This window comes from Setaria viridis, chromosome 3 (genome assembly GCF_005286985.2).
Source record: "Setaria viridis chromosome 3, Setaria_viridis_v4.0, whole genome shotgun sequence".
Lineage (NCBI taxonomy): Eukaryota > Viridiplantae > Streptophyta > Magnoliopsida > Poales > Poaceae > Setaria > Setaria viridis.
In genome coordinates this window covers 16,347,761-16,369,615 of record NC_048265.2, presented here as the reverse complement: position 1 = coordinate 16,369,615, position 21,855 = coordinate 16,347,761, and the positions used below count along the sequence as shown (strand labels likewise).

The 21,855-nt window shown below is 48.2% G+C and overlaps 2 protein-coding genes across 3 annotated transcripts; both read right to left on the bottom strand.

Annotated features, from left to right (window-relative positions):
* Positions 1 to 7,129: 7,129 nt before the first annotated feature.
* LOC117847337 (probable membrane-associated kinase regulator 4) lies at positions 7,130 to 11,965 on the bottom strand. The gene has a single exon (XM_034728530.2). The coding sequence runs from the start codon at positions 8,559 to 8,561 to the stop codon at positions 7,407 to 7,409; it is 1,155 nt and encodes a 384-aa protein (XP_034584421.1). The 5' UTR covers positions 8,562 to 11,965; the 3' UTR covers positions 7,130 to 7,406.
* A 143-nt stretch (positions 11,966 to 12,108) lies between these two features.
* LOC117847336 (phosphatidate phosphatase PAH1) lies at positions 12,109 to 18,097 on the bottom strand. 2 transcript variants are annotated; one of them, XM_034728529.2, is made up of 11 exons: positions 17,633 to 18,097; positions 15,611 to 17,431; positions 14,950 to 15,533; positions 14,803 to 14,876; positions 14,217 to 14,301; positions 14,016 to 14,102; positions 13,758 to 13,830; positions 13,510 to 13,553; positions 13,232 to 13,360; positions 13,056 to 13,154; positions 12,109 to 12,584 (listed from the first exon to the last, which is right to left on the bottom strand). In XM_034728529.2, exons 2-11 carry the CDS (start codon positions 17,343 to 17,345, stop codon positions 12,528 to 12,530), a joined length of 2,967 nt encoding a protein of 988 aa, XP_034584420.1. In that variant the 5' UTR covers positions 17,346 to 17,431; positions 17,633 to 18,097; the 3' UTR covers positions 12,109 to 12,527. The 2 variants fall into 2 exon arrangements, with proteins under 2 accessions (XP_034584420.1, XP_072148841.1); XM_072292740.1 differs by having other exon boundaries at positions 17,970 to 18,078.
* Positions 18,098 to 21,855: the final 3,758 nt, after the last annotated feature.

Sequence of the window (21,855 nt, the reverse complement as noted above, 5' to 3'; positions counted from 1 at the left end):
CCAATGCATTAGGAGCAGCACAACTACCAACATCTAACAAAATCCATGGGGGATTCTTGGCAAGAAATCACCTGTAGCTGCCTCCTCTCTCCCTTCCCTGATTGCCTCCCGATGTGCAGTTGCGGCGGCGGCGGCTGCTGCTGCTGAAGACGAGCTCCTCGCCTTGAGCCCAGATCTCAGTGGGCAACGGTGGTGGCGATGTGTCAAATAAGTCTTAATTTACCCTAAATTTCAACCAAATTACGTGTCTGATCCACAAGGATCTGACACCGGCACTATAGGAGGCGATGGCTGACGGATGACGCGATCGGCGAGGCGGACGAGATAATCCATGGAAAAGGTACGACATCTCCACATATATGGGTGTGAAATCCTCAAGGTCTCTCTTGAAGGTCCTTCGCCAGATTGAGAAGGAGGGTGGTTGTTTGGCTGCATTAGATGTCAATAATGTTCGTTTAGCACCCACTGGGAAGGTCAAGCTTAAGGGGGTGGTTGTTCTGCGCAATCTCAGTGTTGCCCAACTGGAAGCCCTGCTTGCACACATATATCACTGTGCAGCAGACATCTTAGAATACTTCTTTGATGGAAACATGCCCTTCGATCTTCAGCATCTACTCCATCTTATGAGAACAAATGTGGGGCCAGAGAAATCTTTTGCATCCATGCAGGCTTAGTGCCAATCGCCACATACCCCTCTTTCTTTAAAGAACTGCGTGATGTCGCTAAGTCTGTCATTCCAAAGACCCAGTATTGCAATCTCTTGCTCTCTCTCCCGTATGTTTGTTGGCGCTTGTTATTGCCACATTTTTAGTGACATGAAAATGGTGTTTTTACTAAATTTTATACTAACCCGTCACTAATTGGTACCTGAAATAACCCCATATTCGTATATATGTTGTGTTTTGGACCATATTGCAAAATTACAGGAAACACTACGTAAACGAAGGGTTTTTTACAAGTTGGATTTAGGCTCGGACTTTTGGTATTGAAAAACAAAATCAGTATCATTGGACTGCAGACCCGCAGGAGCAGCTGAACTTGCACAGGTCATACCTCTCTCATCCGGACTTCAATTCAGGCTAATTTGGTATCTAAACTGCATAGCTCAAAAAGATCTACAACTTTCGTATAGAAGGTTTAGGCATTTAAGGTCGGAAAGATCGGCCTAAAGATGTAGGCCAATCGGCTCAGCCCTTTTATGGGTCAGTTCGACGTGCCCTTTTCCCCACGGCATTTCTGAATTATAAATATCCTCTTTCTCGGTTAGCGTTAGCATGAGCATCCATCCACCAGAACTTGATGAAACCTAAGGTATTCACCAAAGGGAGCTAAGGGCTGCTACTTAGTTTGTCTAGGAGATGGTTTAGGCCAAACCCTAGCCGCCATGGTCCCCCTATGCGGTTGTGCCATGGTGGAGTTCAGGAGCTAGTAGTGGATCATCTATGGTATGTACTCGGAGGTGATGATCTAAATACATATGTGAGCAATGTTCTTCATGTCATCCGATCTGTTAGCGACTCAATGTCTCCTTTTATACTTTCTATCTATCATGAATATGCTTGTTCCTGAGTCTAATCCTAGGTTAGACTAAATAACATGCTTTATGTAATCATGGTGGTTAGATCAAGTATGTCAACCCTTCATGATGCTGTTGACGGCAGTTAGCACGCCAATTTGTGAACTGCAAGCGCACAAATCATCGTAGCTTTTTTGTAACGGCCAATGGGCCAAGTTGGGCCAATAATTGAGTACCGTGCATGAGGCATGGTAGCTCTAAGAATAGTCCCAAATGGGAAGTGGAGAGTGAGTGAGACCAACTTAAATAGCTAGCTCTAGGAAGCATTTCAACCTTGGATTAACCCTTTTACGTGAAGCGAAGACGAAAGTGTAAGTAGGTTGCAGTGTAGGTGTGGTCTACTTAGCGTGTAGAGTGGGCATGAGTTGTTTTCCTGGGATGGGTCGCTACATTTTCCCTAAAAGTATTCCATCCAAGGTTTATCAATTCGTGCATCGGCAGCGAACTAGCTAGGATCTTATATCTAGTCTAACGGATCTATCCTAACATGAAGCATCGATTGCATATGAGGGGTAAACCTGATGTAAAGATGAATGATAAGAAGACAGGATGATCACATCCACAAATATATATAAGATAGCATAATTAACCAGGGTAACAAGAGCCTATTGCCTTCTAGTTGTAGTTCTAGCCAATGAACAGCACATCATGCACCTCATCCAAAGTAACCTTTAAACTACTATCTCCGGTCAACCTTCCGAAAACCCCCACCCTACACAGAAGCAGACCCCATCATGATCCCCCTATCGGTGCAAGCAGTTTAAGGGTACGATCATAAGGTGAACGTGTCTAGCTATCATGATGGGTCAATATACTAGATCTAATCACCATGATTACATAAAACATGGTATATAGTCTAACCATGGATTAGACTAAGGAACCAGCATATTCATGATAGATAGAAAGTATAAAAGGAGACATCGAGTCGCTAACAGATCGGATGACATGAAGAACATTGCTCTCACAATAGATGTATTAGATCATCACCTCCAAGTACGTACCATTGATGATCACAACTAACTCCTGAACTCCACCATGGCACAACCCCGCAGGGAGGCCATGGCGGCTAGGGTTTAGCCTAAGCCATCTCCTAGACAACTCCAAAGACTTACGACGGTCATCAGCTTCCTATGGTGAATGCCCTAGGTTTCGTCGAGTTCTGGTGGATGCATGCGCGTGCCAACGGAGAACGGGGATATTTATAGTCCAGATGTGCCATGGGGTGAAGGGCACATTGATTGAGGCTAGAAATGGGCCCATAGGCTGATTAGACTACCCTCTGTAGGCCTCCAATGCCCGAGCGCTTCATACAAAAGTTGTAGATCTTTTCGAGGCATGCAATTTTCTCTATAAATTCGTCCCAATCAAAGTTCGGATGAGAAAGATATGCCCATACAAGTTTAGCTCCTCCTGAGGGCCTGCAGTTTGCGAGCCTGCAGTTCAATGTTCGTGTTTGGGCCTTCCAATATCCAAAGTTCAGGTCCAATTTCAACTTGTTAAAAAATCCTTCATTTATGTCGTATTTCCTTTGATTTTGCAATATGGTCCAAAATACAACATGTATGCAATAATTGGGTTATTTTAAGTGCCAAGTGGCAGGTTAATATAAGAATTAGTCCAAAAACACCACTTAAAGAGCACTAAAAAGTGGCAACATGTTCACTCATGGTCGTGCCCTGCCGATAAAGGGATCGTGACAGGGTCTGCTTCCGTGTAAGGTGGGGGTTTTTGGGAGGTTGACTAGAGGTAGTAGTTTAAAGATTGTTTTGAATGAGATGTGTGATGTGCTTGTTCGTTAGCTAGAATTACAACTAGAAGGTGATAGGCTCTTGCTGCCTTTGGTGGTGTTACCTCATATATGTGTGGATGTGATTAACCTGTATTCTTTATCATCCATATCTATCAGGTTTATCTTTATATGCAATTAATGCTTCATATTAGGATTGATCCGTTAGAGTAGATAGAAAACCCTAGCTATTTCGTTGCCGATCCACGGGTTGATAAACCTTGAACGAATACTCTAAAGGAAAACTACAATGATCCGTGTGCTTGCAGTTCACAAACCGGTGCACTAACTGCCGCCAACAATGTTCAAGTCTCGAAAAACCTTGTTCGCGATAATGATCTACTTGAAATCACACTGAATTTTGTCTATAATGGTGCCCCGGCCCGTATGTGCTCCCTGCTGATGATCCTGGTCCGACAAGTCTGACTCGTGCCTTGGGGATAAATCCAGCTCCGAACCAAGTCTCTCTCACTCCAGCACAAATCGCCCTGATTCTCTGCCTCTTTTTCTTTGACTATCTGCGGAATCGAATAGTCCATAGGACGAGATTCTTGCTTGTCATGGCTGATGATGATACCTTGCCATCTCTCCAATCCAACCATCTAACACTCTCTCCTCGTGTGCAGCATACTTATGTTTATGATGACTTCTTATTCCTATCATGAAAGAGTTTACTCAGACTACTTTGGAGATTCCGACTTAGATATTTACTCGGTTATTGTACCATTACCTTATATTCTATTGTTAAGCACATATTAGCTTAAAATGTATCTTGTTTCGTTAACACATCTATCATTAAAACGCTCCCATGAAGGAATGCTCACCAAAATCCCTCAAGTGATGAAAAAAGTTCTAAGATGAAGGCATGAGCTCACGTGGATAGGGAACCTCGAGTTTGGTTCTGCACATGTTTGTTTCAAAATTTGTAATAGGCAGTCGAGGAGAGTACCTCTCAAACTCTGTATTAGCTTAACATTTGGTTCACATACCTGTGTTTTTCGTAGTCGTTTAGTTCCTAGCCCTAGGTGCTGGAGCAGTATTTTAGTCTGTGCCCTTGGTGGCAAACATTTGCAGACTTGTAATTTCGTTTCTTTTTAAGTAATGAATCAGGGATACTCCCGCTGTCAGCACGATACTCGGACAACATAATGTTTACGAGAGCCCTTGATACATATATTCATTCATGGAGGCTTATTGTTGTTGGTTGCAATTGTGCCACGGTCAAAATATGTTGCTTTTAACTAACTATTGCATGATAGCATAGGAATTGTGTAAGGTTAAAGTAGGCGCCAAGATGCATGGGATGCGGGATACACATACAAAGCATCTCAAAGTGAGGAAGTCGGGTGACAATATATGTAGATCTGTGTGTTTATTTTTCTCATGATTATTAGAAAACTTTGCAAGGTGGTTAGTATGTCACAAAATTTATGCAATCAACTAACCGATAGTCCACCTCATCTAACTAGGATAAAGTGATTTCTCGAAACAAACAACTTCTCGTAGAACTTGTCAGTCGTTGGCTTCTCGTCTTACTTGTTAGCGGAATATAACCGAGAGATTCAGCTTCAGTTGGCTGTCGTCGCTACCCAAGTAGGCAATCGCTGAATCATAGACACCATACACCACGGCAGATGTAACCACGAGAGCATGGAATTATCCTCGTAGGTCCACGACACCATACACCACCGGATGCTAGACGCAAAGCACATTGCTCATAAACAAGCCGCAAAACCTGTGGCGAATTGCGGGTGCCGGAGATGCCGGGGCGGCACAAAAGAAATCCCTGCTCCACCAGTTTGATGGCTAAATCCGCTCGCCTTTGCTTTAATCTTGCTCCACGTCTGATCGGCAATGGCACGCGCGTGCCCTCCGGCTCGAAAGGTTATTCGCCGTCGCGATTTCTTTACGAGATTTCCGCGTAAAAGCGACGGGGTGGAGCATTTGTTTTCGTTCCAGTGGGATCCCTTCTGATCCGATTTAGGACAGGGTTAGACGCTGACAGGCAGTGTTGTTTATGAGAAAACCATCGGCCTGACGTGCTGATGCTCTTTATAAAATACTCCATCTTGGTGTAGTTTCAGCATCACTTGATGCTTAGTGAGAACGGGGAAAACTGGGTGCAGTGTTTTGTTGTCAGGCAATTGTGATGTAGGATGGGCTGAGTGGCTGACCTTGTCTGTTGGCTGTTGCATTGCAGCTTTCATGGACAACAAATTGTAGTAGAATAAGGAATCTGCTCCTTGTTTTCAGCTTTGGACTCTGTGCCCTTAAACTAGCAGTACAAGTACTAGATTTCTTTCTTTTACCTCAAACAGATTCAGCCGTCACTCGGTTAGGTACACCTGAATTGCCAAATCTGCTACTAAACCACATGACTGTGCTCACGCTACGAGTCGGTACAAGTTGTCTAGTTGACCTGTTCAGGTTTCGTACATTACCCTAGTAAAACACAATTTTTCCCATTGTATTTTTGTCGCATTAGCCTTTTGTGTTGAGCAATCATTTTCAATGCTCATTAGTTTTTTAAGTTGCGCGTGATCAGATTCACAACTAATTGTCTCAAGAAAAGGAGGAAAAGAAATATAAACAAATGAAGAATGAAATAAAAGCTACCCTCTCAAATCTTCAAAAGGAAAAAAGAAATAAAGATGGACAATGAAATACAAGTAACGCTCTGAAATCTAATCCAGCATGTAAAAGAGGTGCTCATCTAATTTGTGGAGCCGTATCAGTCGGATATTCAGATATGCTAATTTATGTGTCATGTTGCCATGTGGCTGCCGATGCGTACCAGGAGATCCATGGCGACCTAGACAGCCATTGATGGGAGCAAAAAGTTGTTGCCTCCAATGTTCCCCCCCACATTGCCTTGTTTTCCTCTTTTTTACTTTTGTTTGGAAAAAAAAATCCCTCGACCAAAACCAATTCTTGCTTGTTTTCTGATCTTCCGTAGCTTCAAAGGTGGACATGGTGCTGGTAGTTTGGAGCAATACACATATATGTACCAAAGTGTGGTATATTGGAAATTGAACCCTTTTTAGCTTGCAAGTTTTGGGTGTCGGCCACTGAAACTCGATGTTCCTAAAATCAAAGAAGAGGGGGTCCCAGTTCTTCTATTTTACTTTTCTCTGATGCACATGGTAGTATGGGATTACTAAACATAAGATTCAGATTGTGGATTGGATGAAGATCGGCGGCATGCGCATCCAAATAAACGTTAGAGAACAGGTTATCTTTAAGTCAATGTTATGGTGAATCGGTTTATCAGCCTAGTATGCAGTAATGCAGAGCCGTCTGTGTCTGTGAAAATGTGAGATGGCTTATATTTTTCAAAGACAGATATGAGATGGTATCATGCAGTTTTGTAAAGCTGCTAGATGTTTACCTTCATGTCTTGTCGATCAATCAGCTTTGTTTGTCTTGCTTTAGTTCATCTTCTTGCGTTGGCCTCTTGCCGTTACTTTGAGTTCCTAGAGTTCAGAAGCAAACAAAGCAAGCAGACCGGATTGAATAGCGTCATTTCCACATTTGTGACTGCATCATCTAGGGTTCCTTTTTTCTTAGGGCAAATGGCAGGTGCTCTGCCTTCTCACTGAAGAAGAATATGCCAACGAGCAGATTTGCTCCCTTCACCAAATCATGACTCTGACTTTAAGTTGGTTTTATTCTCTCATTCATAGTCTATAGTGTGCATCCATTAGCACGTTTCCTTTTTCGAGAATTCTGGTCTATCAGTACTTATCAGAGACAATTCTACAGTGATGTAATCGAAGTACGACTCTGCTATTGACTTTTACTAAAAATCTGTGGAAAACTCTACAACTCTCGAACTGTTTACGCAGTTAAAGAAATTACTCTACCAAGACACATAGTGAAGACAACGATAATGCACTGAAAACAGTCAATGCTCAAAGTTTCATATGTCACTCATTTGAACAAGATCATCATGACACAGGGTGGTCAACAGCACAAGTTTCAGTTTTCACAAAATTTTCAGAACGCAGTTGCATCATTGTACAATCATCAGGATTCATGGCGCCATCACCCTCTGCAAATCTCGATCAGCTCGTCAAGGCCGTCGGACTCTGCGGCGATCTTGGACGCCGCCGACGAGAGGAACCGGAACCCGGCGTCGCTGGCGCTCTTCCTGACCGAGGCCAGCTGCTGGGACTTCTTGCAGTAGGCGATGAGCCCCTGGATCGGGTTCTCCACCTCCGAGCTCGCGCTGCTGCTCCTCCTCAGCGCCGGCCCGGCGCCGTCTTCGGACTCGCTGGAGGTCCGGACCGACGAGGACGCCGACGAGCTCGACGAGGAGGAGGAGCACGAGGACGACGGCGACGGCAGCGCGGGGGCGGGGGGCGTCTTGTTCGACGACGAGTACCGGACGATGACGCTGGAGAAGGACCTCCTGTGGCCGTGCTCGCGGAGTTCCTTGTGCCGCTCTGCCGTGGGCGTAGCGCGGCCGCTGCCACCACCGGCACCGGCGCTGTGTGAGGCGATGCAGCGGTTGCTTCTGACCTGGCCGAATGGGTTCTTCCTCCACGCCCTGAGGTGGCCATGGCCATGGCCGCCGTGGGCGAGCTCCTGGGCTCCCCTCGGTGCGCCGAGAGCGTTCTTGTCCTCGGGGCTCCCCTGCTTGGCAGCGAATATCGTCTTGAGGTACGCCTTGGACGCCTTGAGCTTGATGCCGAGGTTGAGCTGCCGCATGAACCTGAGCTTCCTGGACCACGACCTCCTCTCCCCGGCGACCGCCGCCGCCGCCGCGGCGTCCGCCAGGCCGGCCGCGTACTCCTGGAAGTACTCCTCGACGTTGAGCTCCCCGCTGACGTAGCACGAGTTGGCCGGCGACGCGTTGCACGACTCGTACGGCGTCGCGGGGGCCGTGCGGAAGCCGAGGGCCTCCCTGCTGCCCCCGTCGCGCGGCGCGCGGCCGTCGAGGAGCTCCTCCACCATCTGGATGCGCGGGGGCAGGTGCAGCGGCAGCAGCTTCCCCTTGTAGAAGAGCTCGTCCGCCGGCGACGCCAGCGGCTCCCCCCACCGGTCCAGCGGCGCCGACATGAACTCGAACTCCCTCGCCGCGGGCGCCCCCGCGGCCGGGCTCAGGTCCATGTCGATGTAATCCTCCTCCTCCCCCTCCTCCTCCTCCTCCCGCCGCAGCACCACCTCTCCGTCCCCCTCCTCTCGCCCGCCCGCCATCGCTCGTGTGTTTCTTGGCCTGGAACCGAACGAAGTGGCTGCGCCCGCGCGCCTACGACGACGATTCGTCAGCCATTTGGGAAGGGGTTTATAAATCGGGCTCTCACCACACCGCACCGCTCGTGCTTTCCAGGGGCCCTACCATCTCCCGCATGATCTGCTTCTTGTTCGCGTCTCGGCCACCTCCCCTGCCCCGGCTGCACTGCACGTAGCCACTGCGCCCCTCTGCCTATGGCCGTCGCTGTCCCTGCATATCATTGCTCCATCCCTGGCTTTGGCGCCTTCTTTTCTGAAGGAAACCCGGCTTTGGTGCCCGCCTGCCTCTGCCGGCCCTGTGCGAGTACTGATTAGGGTGGTGCCCTTTTGCTTTTTTGAACGGCCTTCCCTCTCCCTGAAAGACTGAAACCTCTCTCCGACGAAGTGCAGGGTGTGCATGCTTCTCGTCTTTCCATGGCTGGCTGCTGCTCGTGCCGTTTCATATCAGACAGAGGCCACTATGCACTGTTGGTACCGGCATAAAAATGTTACTGTTGGATTACTCGTGGTACTGTGCAATCTTTGGCAATGATCGTTTGGGAGTCCCAAGCCAGTGAGTGGCCGAGTTACGAGCAGTACGGACGATACGCAGGATCTGTATGTACGGGGATCCCTTATCCCCCTTGGGTTGCTGGACCTGTTTGCTCTCGATTAAAATGTGCTCAAATCTTTGGATGCTACTATGCTAAATGCTAATGCTACGGCCAGTTTTGAATTCGAAATGACGAGATGGGCAGCAAGCTCGTGGCCCGAAACGAAACGAGAGCAGAGCACGGAGCAAGGGAGCAGCGGCGCGCTACAGCGACCTCGTAGGCGTGCTCGTTTGTCTACGGCGTCACCGTCGTGCCTGTGCTGTGCGGCGCCAGTCCGTTGAAGTGTGTGAAGGCGCCATCACTCGCTCATCAATGAGCAGTGGCAGTGCAGCCGCTCAAGATTCAGGCAATCAGGCAATGCGAGTGCTTGTAGGATTCAGGGTTTCAGGTCAGCAGATATTGCGATTAGGCAGCACGGATTAAGAAATCCAGGACATAAATGAACGCCTATGTGACCTTCGGATCAGAAACAAGAACCAATGCATGGGTGTCCGGACTGATCCCAGAAGAACTTGACGCGCGAGGGTGACAGTTGGAGTGCATCACTGCAGCTACCTCTCCCTTGTCTCTTCAGCTACGGTACGTTACGCATCAGTCACGTAGTGGGATAGGATCAGCAAATCGACGCGCCATGGATTTCGGCAAAACAACGTACAGTCCCAATCCTACCGCCTACGGCAACCCTAGACATCACAACCAAAGTACGACGTAGACGCATTAAAAATACACCTCGAGTTGTCATTTCGACACAGGTTCCATTTGCAAACTACAAGGCCCTTGACTTCGTGAGAAATAAAGTATCCCGGCCCTGCTGGTACCTCTGCTCCATTGGGAGTGTCCAGCAGCTGGAGCTGGTTAAGATACCAATCAGGCCGGCGTGCTGATCCGGGATTATTCTTCTGCCAAGGCTGTCTGATTGCCGCTGAGTCAGATTCAGATCAGTTGAAAAAATTGGGGAGATGCAGGGTTAGGTCGAGGTCAGCTCTGCCCAACTCCGGATTTGCGGTGGATTGCAGGGCGGAATGGCGTGCCCACTTGCGACGCCCGCAGAGCGTGGTCGGCGGTGGTTGGGACGAGGAAGATTCTTGCTTCAGGCAGCGATGCAAATAGTACTAGAGTACAGAAGGTTGTGGTTAAGCAAAGGATCTTGCAGTAAAGCCAGCTACTAAGCTAGGAGTATGTTGCTAGTTGCTACGAGCACATTTAGGCGCGCTCTTATATGCTCCATGTAATGTAATCTTTTTGTTTGTTTTTTGGTAAAGAAAAGAGAAAGGGGCGAGAGGAAAAAGGTAACGCGGAAAGAACGGTATACCCTTGTTGTGAAATCCCAACCATAACTTTGTGCTAGAGGTAGTAGTGGAGAAGGCAGGCATTGGAGACGTTTCGCTACCATCTTTATACGTTGATTGTTCCATACACACACAAAAAGAAGAAGAAGAAAATGTGCTCCTGCCTTTTTCCAGCTACAGATAATTCGACAATATGCTGCACACCTACACGTATCAGAGGCACCAACGGAGAGGGTCAGATTACAGATCCCACTAAACCAAGACCCACGCAAAGGCTTTTACATTCTCGCACGCAAGAGAACAAGGAGAGCCGACGACAGCGTACGTCTGAATCGGTGTCTCACGCCAACCTCAGCCTGAGTGAGGCCTGACTGCCTGAGCTTCCCGGGAACGAACAGCTTTAACATCAGAGCAGCGTGACGGCTTGGCTGTTGCCCGATTGGATCAGTCTCCCCTCCTCCTAGGCGCAGGGCGCTGGCAACGGGAGGCGTGCAGTGCAGCAGCTGCTGGTGCATGACGGCCGCACGCAACGCAAGCAGCCAAGGGGTACGCGGCTCCGCGCACGCGCGCCGCTGGCCTCTTCCTGCGACTGCGCGGGCCCCCTGGCTCGGCAGACAGCCGGGCGTGAGGCGTCTCCTTCGGGCGCGCACAGAACGCCGGCTCCCTAAAGGAGGAGTTGGATGGGTGGCGGTCTCGGTTTCAGCGCTCGAGGCGTTGCTTGCTTTGCCTCCTCTCCTCTGCTGCCCTGCGCGCGGATGGAAGCAGGCACAGGCAGCCCTGCCAATGCCCCCCATGCCCTACGTGCCCCGAATCCCCGATGACACCATGGAGGCCGAATGGGCAGGAAAGGTTGGCCGATGGCATGGTTCGCTGCGACATTTGACTGGAATGATCGATCGTTCAGCCGTTCGGTGACGACTGACGAGGCTGCGCTGCGTGTTCTTTTTTTTTCCCTCAACCTTCGGGGCTTTGTTCCTGATGATCGTGGATGACTGGATGGTGAAACAAAGCGACGTGATCCACGAGCCCTGTCATTATCTCCCCAGGTGTGTTCTCGCTTCTCAGCACGGAGGGGAGGATTTGTTTAGCTGCTGTCACCGGAGATGATGATTGATGACACTGCACAAGGGCAAAATCCTTCTGAAGACAACACACCGGACTCTCCAACACACATAATTCACGACAAATCACCAGGCTAGGAAAAAGAAGACTAAATAAATGTTGTCTGCGCAAGCAGCACATCTGAAAACACGAGATGGAGCTCTGATGAATAACGTTATTATCCAGGCTTCAGAAGAAACCACAAATAAACACAGCAGCCTGTAAAGACAGAAGAAAAGTGACACGGTTCAATTTTTTCACTTCAAATGGTAAAAGATATAATAGATAAAATAGTCCTTTCCAGTGCCTTGAGATAATGCAGAGTACCCTCTCGCCCCTTCAGTACCACTTCAGAACCACCAGGCGTGTCAAAGTTTCTTCACCATTTCAACATTTAGCAAACAGCCAGAGTGTCAACTCAGCAGTAGATCTGAAACGACAGGACCCATTTACAGGAGCACCTCCATTGCAGCTCCTAGGCAGGCAGATGTTTTTAGCAGGTGCAACCTTTACAAGGACAAGGAAAGATTGAAGGTGAAACAGGAAATGTTATGTCAATTCTCTCCCATGCACTGATATACAATATACATCGAGTTTTGACATCTACCGATTCCAGTTATCAGAACAAAATAGCTTGGAGAAGTGACCACCTCAAGAGAGCTTTCTAATGAATTACAAGGCCAGGACTCAACCTTGGAGCACAAGAAGTTCGACGAAGACAATCAGATCACTACCTAAAAGATGTATGATCGTGGGAAAGCTCCGTCGAAGGGAAGAAAATGGCGACATTTGCATTGGCTATCAAAACCGCACATCTGGGACTCTTGAGATGCTTTACAGATCAGATCTAACCCGGTCGTGGTGACTGAGAATTAGTGTACACGAAGCTCAGCTACTATGCTTTTGAGGATCTACTGCTATCTACGGCTGTATCTGTCAAAACTACACTACAAATCAACATCTGGCAACGGCACCTTCCAGTAATTCCAGTTATTGTAGTCTTCCTGCATAGTATGATCACCAATAATCAGCAGAAGAAAATTATTTCCCCCATGTATCTTTTTAAGTTGCTGACATAGATATGCCACAAGGATTGGGGGCATATAATTTATAAATGGTCATTTATCTATGCAAATGTAGTTGTTTAACTTTGTGCCCTTTAGTAAGTGAAACTAATTGCAGCATTCATGTGCATGGAATTGTTATCAAATGTACAGCAAAAAAAAAAGAACATTAGTAAAAGTGTTGTATGCAGCAAGTTCAAATATGTAGCTAGTGAATTTCCATGTGGTATTTGGAAGAGGAAAATGAACTAAAGGAAACTGATGGAAACCATTAGGTCTTCTAGACCAAACCTATGCAATTTTTTTATTAATATAGGTATTCAATGATTTAGATATGTTAGTAGAACATAATTCTAGTCTATGCCTGGGGTGGAAGTAAAATAATACTAGTAGCTCTGAATGACAACTGACCTGCTCAACCAGAGTTGTTGGTGGAAACATGTCGTTGACAAGTGTATGTAAGGAGGTATAAGACTTTACATCAACAGAACTGTTGACGGCCACTTCTCCCTGCAAGCCCATCGGATACGCTCAGACAATTGTGTGAACATAATATTAATGATCAAGATGGTGTGTAATAGTGATACCTTTGGGTTGATGATAAAAATCTTGCCTTTAGGAATTCCCATCTTCTTGTAACTGAGCTCGTCAGTGTCTCTGTTGCCAAATCCAGCATAAAATGGATTGTAATCAGAAGGAAAAAGCGCCTTAATGTCCTGCCAAAGAACAAAACTTCCATGAATAAAAAGCACTCATCATAGCACTGTTGCTGAGTTTTGGATCTCAGGACTCTGGGGGAAAAAACTGCACGCAATCTGGCAAGAGCATCAAACTAAAAAATTGGAACTGCCTAAAAGAAAAATACCTCCAGACATGCAATCTTGAATTCATGAGGAGCTCTCCGTATAACTGAGACAAGCAAAGGAATATTAGAATCATGCTAAAAACAATAACACTAGCACTAGCCATTAGCAACCAGTTTTCTATGAAGCCAGAAGCCCCATTACTGATCATGCTAGGAAAAGTCCAGTCAATCGATATGGCAAATCAATTGGCTCAAGTCGTTCTAAGCAAATTATGTAAGGATTCAACCAACTGTTAGCAAGCTGTTACCTTCTCGGTAGAGTGAAGGAAACAAGCCATCAGGTGAAATTACAACAGGCCCATTGGGCAGTGCCTTCCCATCCTGCAAAATTGGAAAGAATTGTTACTTGTCCACTGGATAAGCAAGCCTGCAGAAATATTGGCAACACTATTTTGAAATAAAGTAAGCGAGATCACTGTACTTGTACCACACGCATTTGCCTACATCAATACAAGTTAGAAAACCATGTGCTAGAAGACAACATCAAATGAGAATCATCATCCTACCTGTTTCAGATTGAAGAGGAAGTTCTTCGTGAGATAAGCTTGAACAATTGCTCTAGCACTAAGGAATAATAGTTGATAACCATTTTCCTGGTTAAGACATAAAAGGTTATCTTAGACATAAGCACAAAATTAGGTACAATCCCACCCAGCAACATGGGAAAAAAACTAGAACATAAAACATTTCTTAAGAAAGCATCAAACCTTTATCGCAGAAAAGAGTCGAGCAACACCGGAGTGACTCCAATCTCGACCAACCAAAGGCATGACCTGACCCAGCACATCAGACCTGAAAAATGTAACATTAAGTACCCACATTCAACGATTTTGGCCATTTACTGCAGAAAAGCATATGTATCACCCCTACCAAGCATAAAATTTCTACAACATGATGTTGGATTCAGTCGGTGGAGCTTTAGTCCCAGGCAACCTTGATTTGCTTGGTGACAGTTTCAGATACAAAGCAATAGTTCGAAATTCATGAACCAATAAATTACAGGCCATGGGACAGTCCAGCTTAATTAAAGAATAAATAGACTAAAATAACTATAACTAGTAACAAAACAAGGCATGGAATCCTACATTAAATCCACCAAATGAAGGTAAATCTAATCATTTAACTTTGTGGATAAAGACAAAAACACATGATGTTGTCACTCAAAACATCAATTTGAAGCAATCTGTATCTCTTTTTTTTCGAAAGCCCATTACACCAACTGCTGTTTGTAAGCTACTCAGGCAAAGTGTGGGGGGTAGCATACAGGAGTGGAGAAGAAACCATGAACATTACCTCGTAATGGTGCCATCTACATCAGATATTACAATTTTAGCGTTCCATTTCCACAAGTAAATATGTGCATCAACCTAGTAAAAAATTCAAATTTATTATATGATCCTAAGGATAAAAGGATGAGATAGTTAAGAAATAGAGGCAGACCTGCTGCTTCCCAAGAACTCTGGTGCAGAAGCTAAAGGTCACCAAGTTTTGGCCCTCCTTCAGATTTAAAGATGCTACCTGTTCACTAGTGGGGATCAAAGTCCTTACAAATTGCTTCCTTGGTGACTGGCTTTTGTTGTTCTCCAGAGCTTGCTCATCCATTGGACTCAAAACAGTCTCTGAGTCAAGGAAAATGTCCTCAGAAGAATCACTGTTACTACGCTGAAGGGATCTTGTTATCCGAAAGGGATTGAGCCAAAGCCTCCACCTCCGGCTTGAGGGAGACACTCTAAAAGAGTCTTCCCTTGAGTTGGGCGTTTCCTGACGTTCAACCGGAATAGCATCAAAGGGTTCTATGTTGAAGTTTGAACCAAATACAGCCTTGCCAAGAATAACATGAGAAACTTTACTCCACGGGAAATACTTATTGTCAACTTTGACGATAAGGTTTGCATTTTTTATAATCGTTGATCCAGACGACTTGAAATCCTCCTCACTGACAAGATGCTGTAGAAAGGCTTCCTCAGCAGATTCTCGACCCATTCCTGGCCGTAACATGTTCCCACAAAGAGAAATCTCAACCCCTGCAACACATCAAAGCAGAACATTGACACATTACCTTTAGGAAATAAGAATAAAATGCAACCTGACATGTGCTTACCCAAGCCCTTCGGTGATTCAGAATGCTCTTCTTTATCCTGTTCCTCTTCTTCTGAGTGTTCTGGAATGCTTCCCAGTTTGTCTTTATCACTGGTAGCCATGGATAACGGTAAACCTTCAGATACAGCAGCCTCAGTTTCAGGGGACAAGTCAGATTCCTTGCCATAAGGAGAAGAAGCCCTTTTGTTTCGAGTCCTATCAGCTTCTGTTGTAAATTTTGAAACATCCACTCCCTCCTGTAATGGACCATCTTGATCACAGTAAGCAGTTTTAGTTTCACCTTCCTGCAGATCTGTTTCAGCAACAGAAGTGTTACCCAAACTAAGCTCAGAATCCCTCTGATAATCAGATCCGGGAGAAAACAGTTCGTTTCCTGAATCCCCATCATCTATTTGTAATGTTAGATCCAAGCAGCTCTGAAAAGTTTCCTTTTTACCAAAACTAGCACCAGCATCCTCCAACTCAGTGTCCTCATTGCTGAGATCACAAACCTCATCCTTGTTAGCTGGGGATTTACAACCCTTGGCTCTTTCGAGCACTGGGACATCACAAGATTCATCTTCATTGGTCAACGGTTTATGCTCCTCATCATTGGTCTCTGGTATATCATGAGCTTTAGGTTCATTGGTCGAGGGTTGATAACCCACAACATTGTCCCCTGAGGCATCAGGAGACTCGTCCTCATTGGTCAAGGGTTGATAACCAACATCAATGTCCCCTGAAACACCACGAGACTCACCTTCAGTGGTCATGGGTTGATAAACCCCATCATTGTTCCCTGACTTTGACACATTCTGAACCTCATCTTTGTATGTAGACACAACATGAGCTGCATCTTCATTTGTAGACAAAGCATGAACTTCATATTCATTAGTTGACACACTGAGCACTTCATCTTCATTTATAGACACATGGAGTGCTTCACCTTTGTCAACTAAGATGTGATGTGACTCATCCTTCTCACTTGGTACCTCTTCATTCTCTATAAAAACCTTTGACTGATGTCCAGAATCAAACTGTACCTTTTCCTGTGATATGTATAGATCATCTAAAATGCCAGCATCCCACACCTCACCACTGCGGCTGAAGTCCCCACTAGAGCTCTGCCCAGGTCCCAAATGAAACTGCGGGTCACTTAACTGCACATCATCCATACCCTCCTCTGTTGAAGAAATAGGCGCGGTGAGCACATGTCCATCCACACTAACCAGAACCACCTCCGAATTTCCCCCATCAGCTTGGGTTGGCAAATCTTCTGCTTCCTCCAACCTACCATAACCATCATATGATTCAAATTCGTCCCCGGTTTGCTTCTCTTGATGCTCCACATTCAACTCTTGGCTGCCAAGCCTGTCACTAGGACCAATGTAAAGGTCCCCATCACTCTTACTGCGCGCTGGGGGTTCAGGCTCATTGATAGCTTCTGATTCTGAACCTGTACCAGAGTCTTCACTGCCAGGCACAAGCTCACGCATGAAATAGGCTTGGCCAGAGTTGTCAAGCTGCATATGAAAGCTGGCTTCCACGCCATTGACGGTGATGGTGACAACCTTCTCAGCACCCTTGAGCACGCCCTGGAACTTCCCAAAACGGACGTACCATGGAGTGGTGCGGTATGAACCATCGGGCTGCTCAACTGCAATGATGTCAACTGCGCCGCCAAATGGGTGGAAGGGCGTCGCAACGGAGTACACTCCCTGCGAGATCACAGACCCAACCCTTCCCACCACGTTCATATCTGCAGGAGCCCTCGACCACCAAGCATCAAACACTCAACAATCCAGACCGAGGTTGCTTGATTCGTCCAATTTCCTCATCGACTCTGCAATTTATGATGCGAACGAAGAATTCTCAGTGAAAATTTCAGATGCCGTACAGACAAAAGAAATTTCGAAACCCTAGTTGCTCGATGCGTGAAACTGCTGAGAGCGACTCCCAGCATTTAGGCGATTAAATCTACTAGGAAAATGAATGGGAATTGGGATTTGGGGTCTAAATTAGGGGATCTGGGGTTGGAGATTACCTGTGGCTTGCAGGCCTCGAAGGAGCTCCGGGAGGCTCGCCGGCTGGCAGGAGAAACAGCGGGGGAGCGGAGGCGGCGAGGGCGCTGCCGGAGCCGGGCAGTGGAGGAACCCCGGTGGGCGGCGGAGGCGGCGGGGGCGTCTGGCCCCCACGGGTTAGCGTCGGGCAGTGGAGGCCGCCGGAGCTAAGGGGAGGTGGTGGCGGCGGGGGCGCCGTGCCTGGCGTCGGGCGTCGGGGGTTCGGGGCCGGGGCGCGTATCGCGCGCGGAAGATGAAAGAAGGAAGAAGAAAGAGAGAAAGGAGAGAGCCAGGGCCTCGCCGCGACGCGGATCGGCTCACCTTGGTCACTCCCGCTTCTCTTCGGCGAGCTCGTTCGAGAAGCTTCCGGAACCCTTGAGGCGCCGCCGGCCGCGACGCCGCCACCGTCGATTGGCGAGGTAGGAATTGGATTTTTGGGGACAAGGCCGGCCGGCCGTTGGGAGGAAGGAATATATAGGTGAGCCCTTCTCCATTCGCACGCGCAGGCGAGTCTCGGCGAGCGGCGCACATGGGACTCCCCTCCCGCCTGGACAGCTGCCACGCTTACATGTGGGGCACAATGGATGTCCGGGCCCACGTGCCATAGACTGGTTTCAATGCTGGTAGTTGAGGACGAAATAAAACGCCGCTACGTGCAGCTGGGCGCCGCGAATTTCCTTTTTCACGGGGGGAAGGAGAGCTGAAAAGCCCTGGAAATTCCGATCATGTGACACTGCCGTGGTGGGCCCGGCGGGGGGTTTCTGCGACGTGGAGCCCACGTGTCGCACACTCATTGATGTTGTTAAGGACTTGAAAACATGATGGTTCCTGCTTAATTACTGGCAGTGGTGGATATAGTGAAGCATCTACTTACCCATATTTATTTCACGGCCGAAATGACAGTTTCACCCTCCTCCGAACTCGTTTCCCACGGAGACACCGAAACGCAGAGGGCAGTCTCGGTACCTCGCCGTGCGAACGCACCGGTCGTCTGGTCCCTAACGCCAAGCGCAAGTCGTCGCCTCCGTGCGTGTGCGGCATGTGCGATGACGAGGACGAGGAAGATGCGTGCAGATCTTGCCCGCGTGCACGGCTCAGCTCACCCGTTTTGTCCAGAAAGGGGCATGTCCGGTATAGCCCGTGCGAATATGCCTGACCACACCTCCCTTCCACCCAGAGAAAAAACGGTTGCTTTTTCCGTCTGGGAATCCCGTCATTTCCCTCCCGTTTCCGGCAATGCACTGTACGAAATCGAAGCTGCTTCGCGCCGTGCGGAACCGCGCGTGTGGTGCCTTGAAGCAACCGTGTGCTTACGCGACCTGGAGGTGTGTGGTGTGCTTCCAGAAGCTATCGGGCCCGTGGCGGTGGTGGTCGTCGCCGCCGTCTTGCCATGTGGCCAGGGATGCTGCGGGGCAGGGCTAAGCCAGCAGCCACCGGTCTTTTGGGTTGGGTTGCCTGGAGCACGCGAGCGACGTGAGGCAGCGAAAATGCCGCTAAAAAACCAGCGAGAAGAGCTGGAACGATCAGGATGCCGGATTAGGACCGATTGGCCACAGAGCGCGAGACGCGGACGCGCGCGGCCGCCCGAGACCGATGGCGATGCTGCAGCTAGCTAGCTGGTTTTCCCGGCTCGGCATGCGGGTGGATGCGGCGGGCGGCAGCCTTTTATCCCACCTGCCGTGCCCAACACACGGCGCTTCAGTCACGGTGGGTCGGTGGCGCACGCCTGCATGGCTCGCGCATGCAGCCGAGTCCCAGCCAGTCTCAAGTCACGGTCGGTGTGCCCGTGCGCCCGGCAAAGGCATCATCAGGGCTCAATGGCTCATGGCTGTTACAGAAAATACCATAGCAACGGGAGAACATTAGGCGGTTTAATAGTTTACAAAGCTTTTATTTATGATAAACGATTTTATAAACTTTAAACCTGCTTGTGGTACTCTCATAGTACGTCGAACTGGAGCTACGGAGCCAATTTAGCTGTCAGATTGAAGATAGAGCGAGAGGCAAACGGTCTCACTATTACACAAAGGGACATCACCGTCGATCCCAAAACTGACATCTCCGCTAGTTTTGGGCATCGGCGGATTAAGGTCGGCGGGCCTCCAACCTGACGGTGATGCCCTTTTTGAAAAACAAAAAAAATGAAAAAAAACTAATACCGTCACCAGTCCTCCCCACGGCGCCCTGCTCGCACCTAGCACCTCACTGGCCCTCCCTACCACCGCTCCAAGCCCGTGCCTCGCACCGCCCCCGGAGCCCCACCCCGCGCCGCCAGAGAAGGAGGAAGGGACTAGGGACGAAGGGAGGGAGAGGGAGAGAGAGGGACCTACCGCCGTCAGAGCCCCACCGCGCGCTGAGGCCGTGCCAGCACGCCGCGCCTACGCCCGCACCCGTCAGCCTCTGAGCATGCCACACCCGCTCCTTACCCCGACGCGCTCCTCACTGCAACCGGCGAGTGAGGGGCGCGCGGAGGGGGGAGGAGAGGGGTGGCAGAGATCTGGCCAAGGGAGGGAGGGGGTTGAGACTTGAGATCTGCTGAGGGAGGGAGGATAGAGAGGAAGGGAGAGGGGATCCGGCCGGTCGGGGAAGGGAGGAGAGGGAGGGGGATCCGGGGAAGGGAGGAGGGGGAGTCTACGAGGGAGGGAGGACCTTGCTTGTGAGCAGATAAGGAGGCCGGGGGGTGGGGGCGGGAGGACGGACTGTGAGCGGATAAAGAGGGTACTAGGTTTAGGCCGTCATCGTCGAGTTATTTTGGAACCGACGGTGATACTCCTTTTCACCGCCGGTTCCAGTATCCACTAACCTCTGCATGTTTTAGAACCGGCGGCGAAACTTTATCACCACCAGTTTACTTAAACCGGCAGTAATGGATCATTGGTGATAGCTCTTTTTTATAGTGTCCGGCTGCGAATGAAAATGCTGCGAATAGAACATCAAAACATAGCATACAGAACTAGTACCGAGGAGTCGAGGACTGTGAACGGACCGGATCCAGGACTCCGCGGATTACTAGTTAGAGAGAGTAGCTTTCTTCTGGAGTACCTCAAGTCAAATACTAACGCTGAAAAAAAGCAAGATTGTTACGACTTCGCGATTCTGTTCAAAGATATCTACTGTTCAAGATTCACCGGCATGCACCGGCATTTATCGGAAATTGATTCGGTAATTTCACGTTCACGACCATAGCTACAAGGTAGAGATCAGGGAAAAGAAGATCGAGCGTTGTGTTGTTTTGTGAGCTTCTGATACATGATTTCCTCCCGTTGCCTTGCAAGCTCCGGCACCTGCTAGTCATTCATCAGTGTTTCTTTGCTTAGCATGTGCTGGGACCTGGGATATGTAAATTTAACAGAGTCAAGCTAAGACCGCATGGCCATTTCCCTGCTTTCTTTAATTTTTCCATTATCAGGTTCAAATTCGAACCACCAGCTGCAGTTCCAGCTTTCAGAGATGCAAATGATTTTTTTCTCCAGCAGTAAGTTCGGCAGGTGGCCAGAACCAGATGCTGGCCTTGGTAATCTGAGAAAGGGGACTAGAGATTCCATATGAATATATCGATGTGCATCATGTTGTGCACAGCTTGGTACGATCAACCACACTAACTATTCTTCCCTAACCCGGCCCCATAATCAGCACCTCACCAACTGTTCGTTTTTCAATGGGCCTGCCCAGCATAGCCTACTGAATAACAGCCCATCCCGTCTAACCCAACCACCGCGCGGGGCCACGACCCATGAACTGGCTCTCTGGGCCTGTGGTAGATCATCGCTGTCTGCGCGCTGCGTGCTGAGCAGTCTCAATTTCTCGTGTACGTAATGTGCACGCGCGCGCACCAAAGGTGCCGAGGTGCCGTTTGTTTTCGTTTATAAGCGTCCTATCGGTGGAAAAAGCATGAATCCTACTAAATACTTTACTTATTTTTAATCGATTCTTGTTTATGTAGTAAGCTGCTCCAGAAATTTGAACTACAAGCGAGAAAATCTTTATTTAGATTATAATCTAAGCATAGCTAGAAGAAGCGTATCCAAACAAGGCAAAAAAAAAACATGCGATGCACGCAAGACTCAACGGCGCAGTTCGAACCTTGTCAAATGTCAAATCAATTTCCCCACGGCATCAACCTACATTTCTAGTTCTGCAGTACACTTCACTTCCAGCACTTCCGCTCTGTGTAAACGTGTGAAATTATTTCAGTCCCCAATGAAAA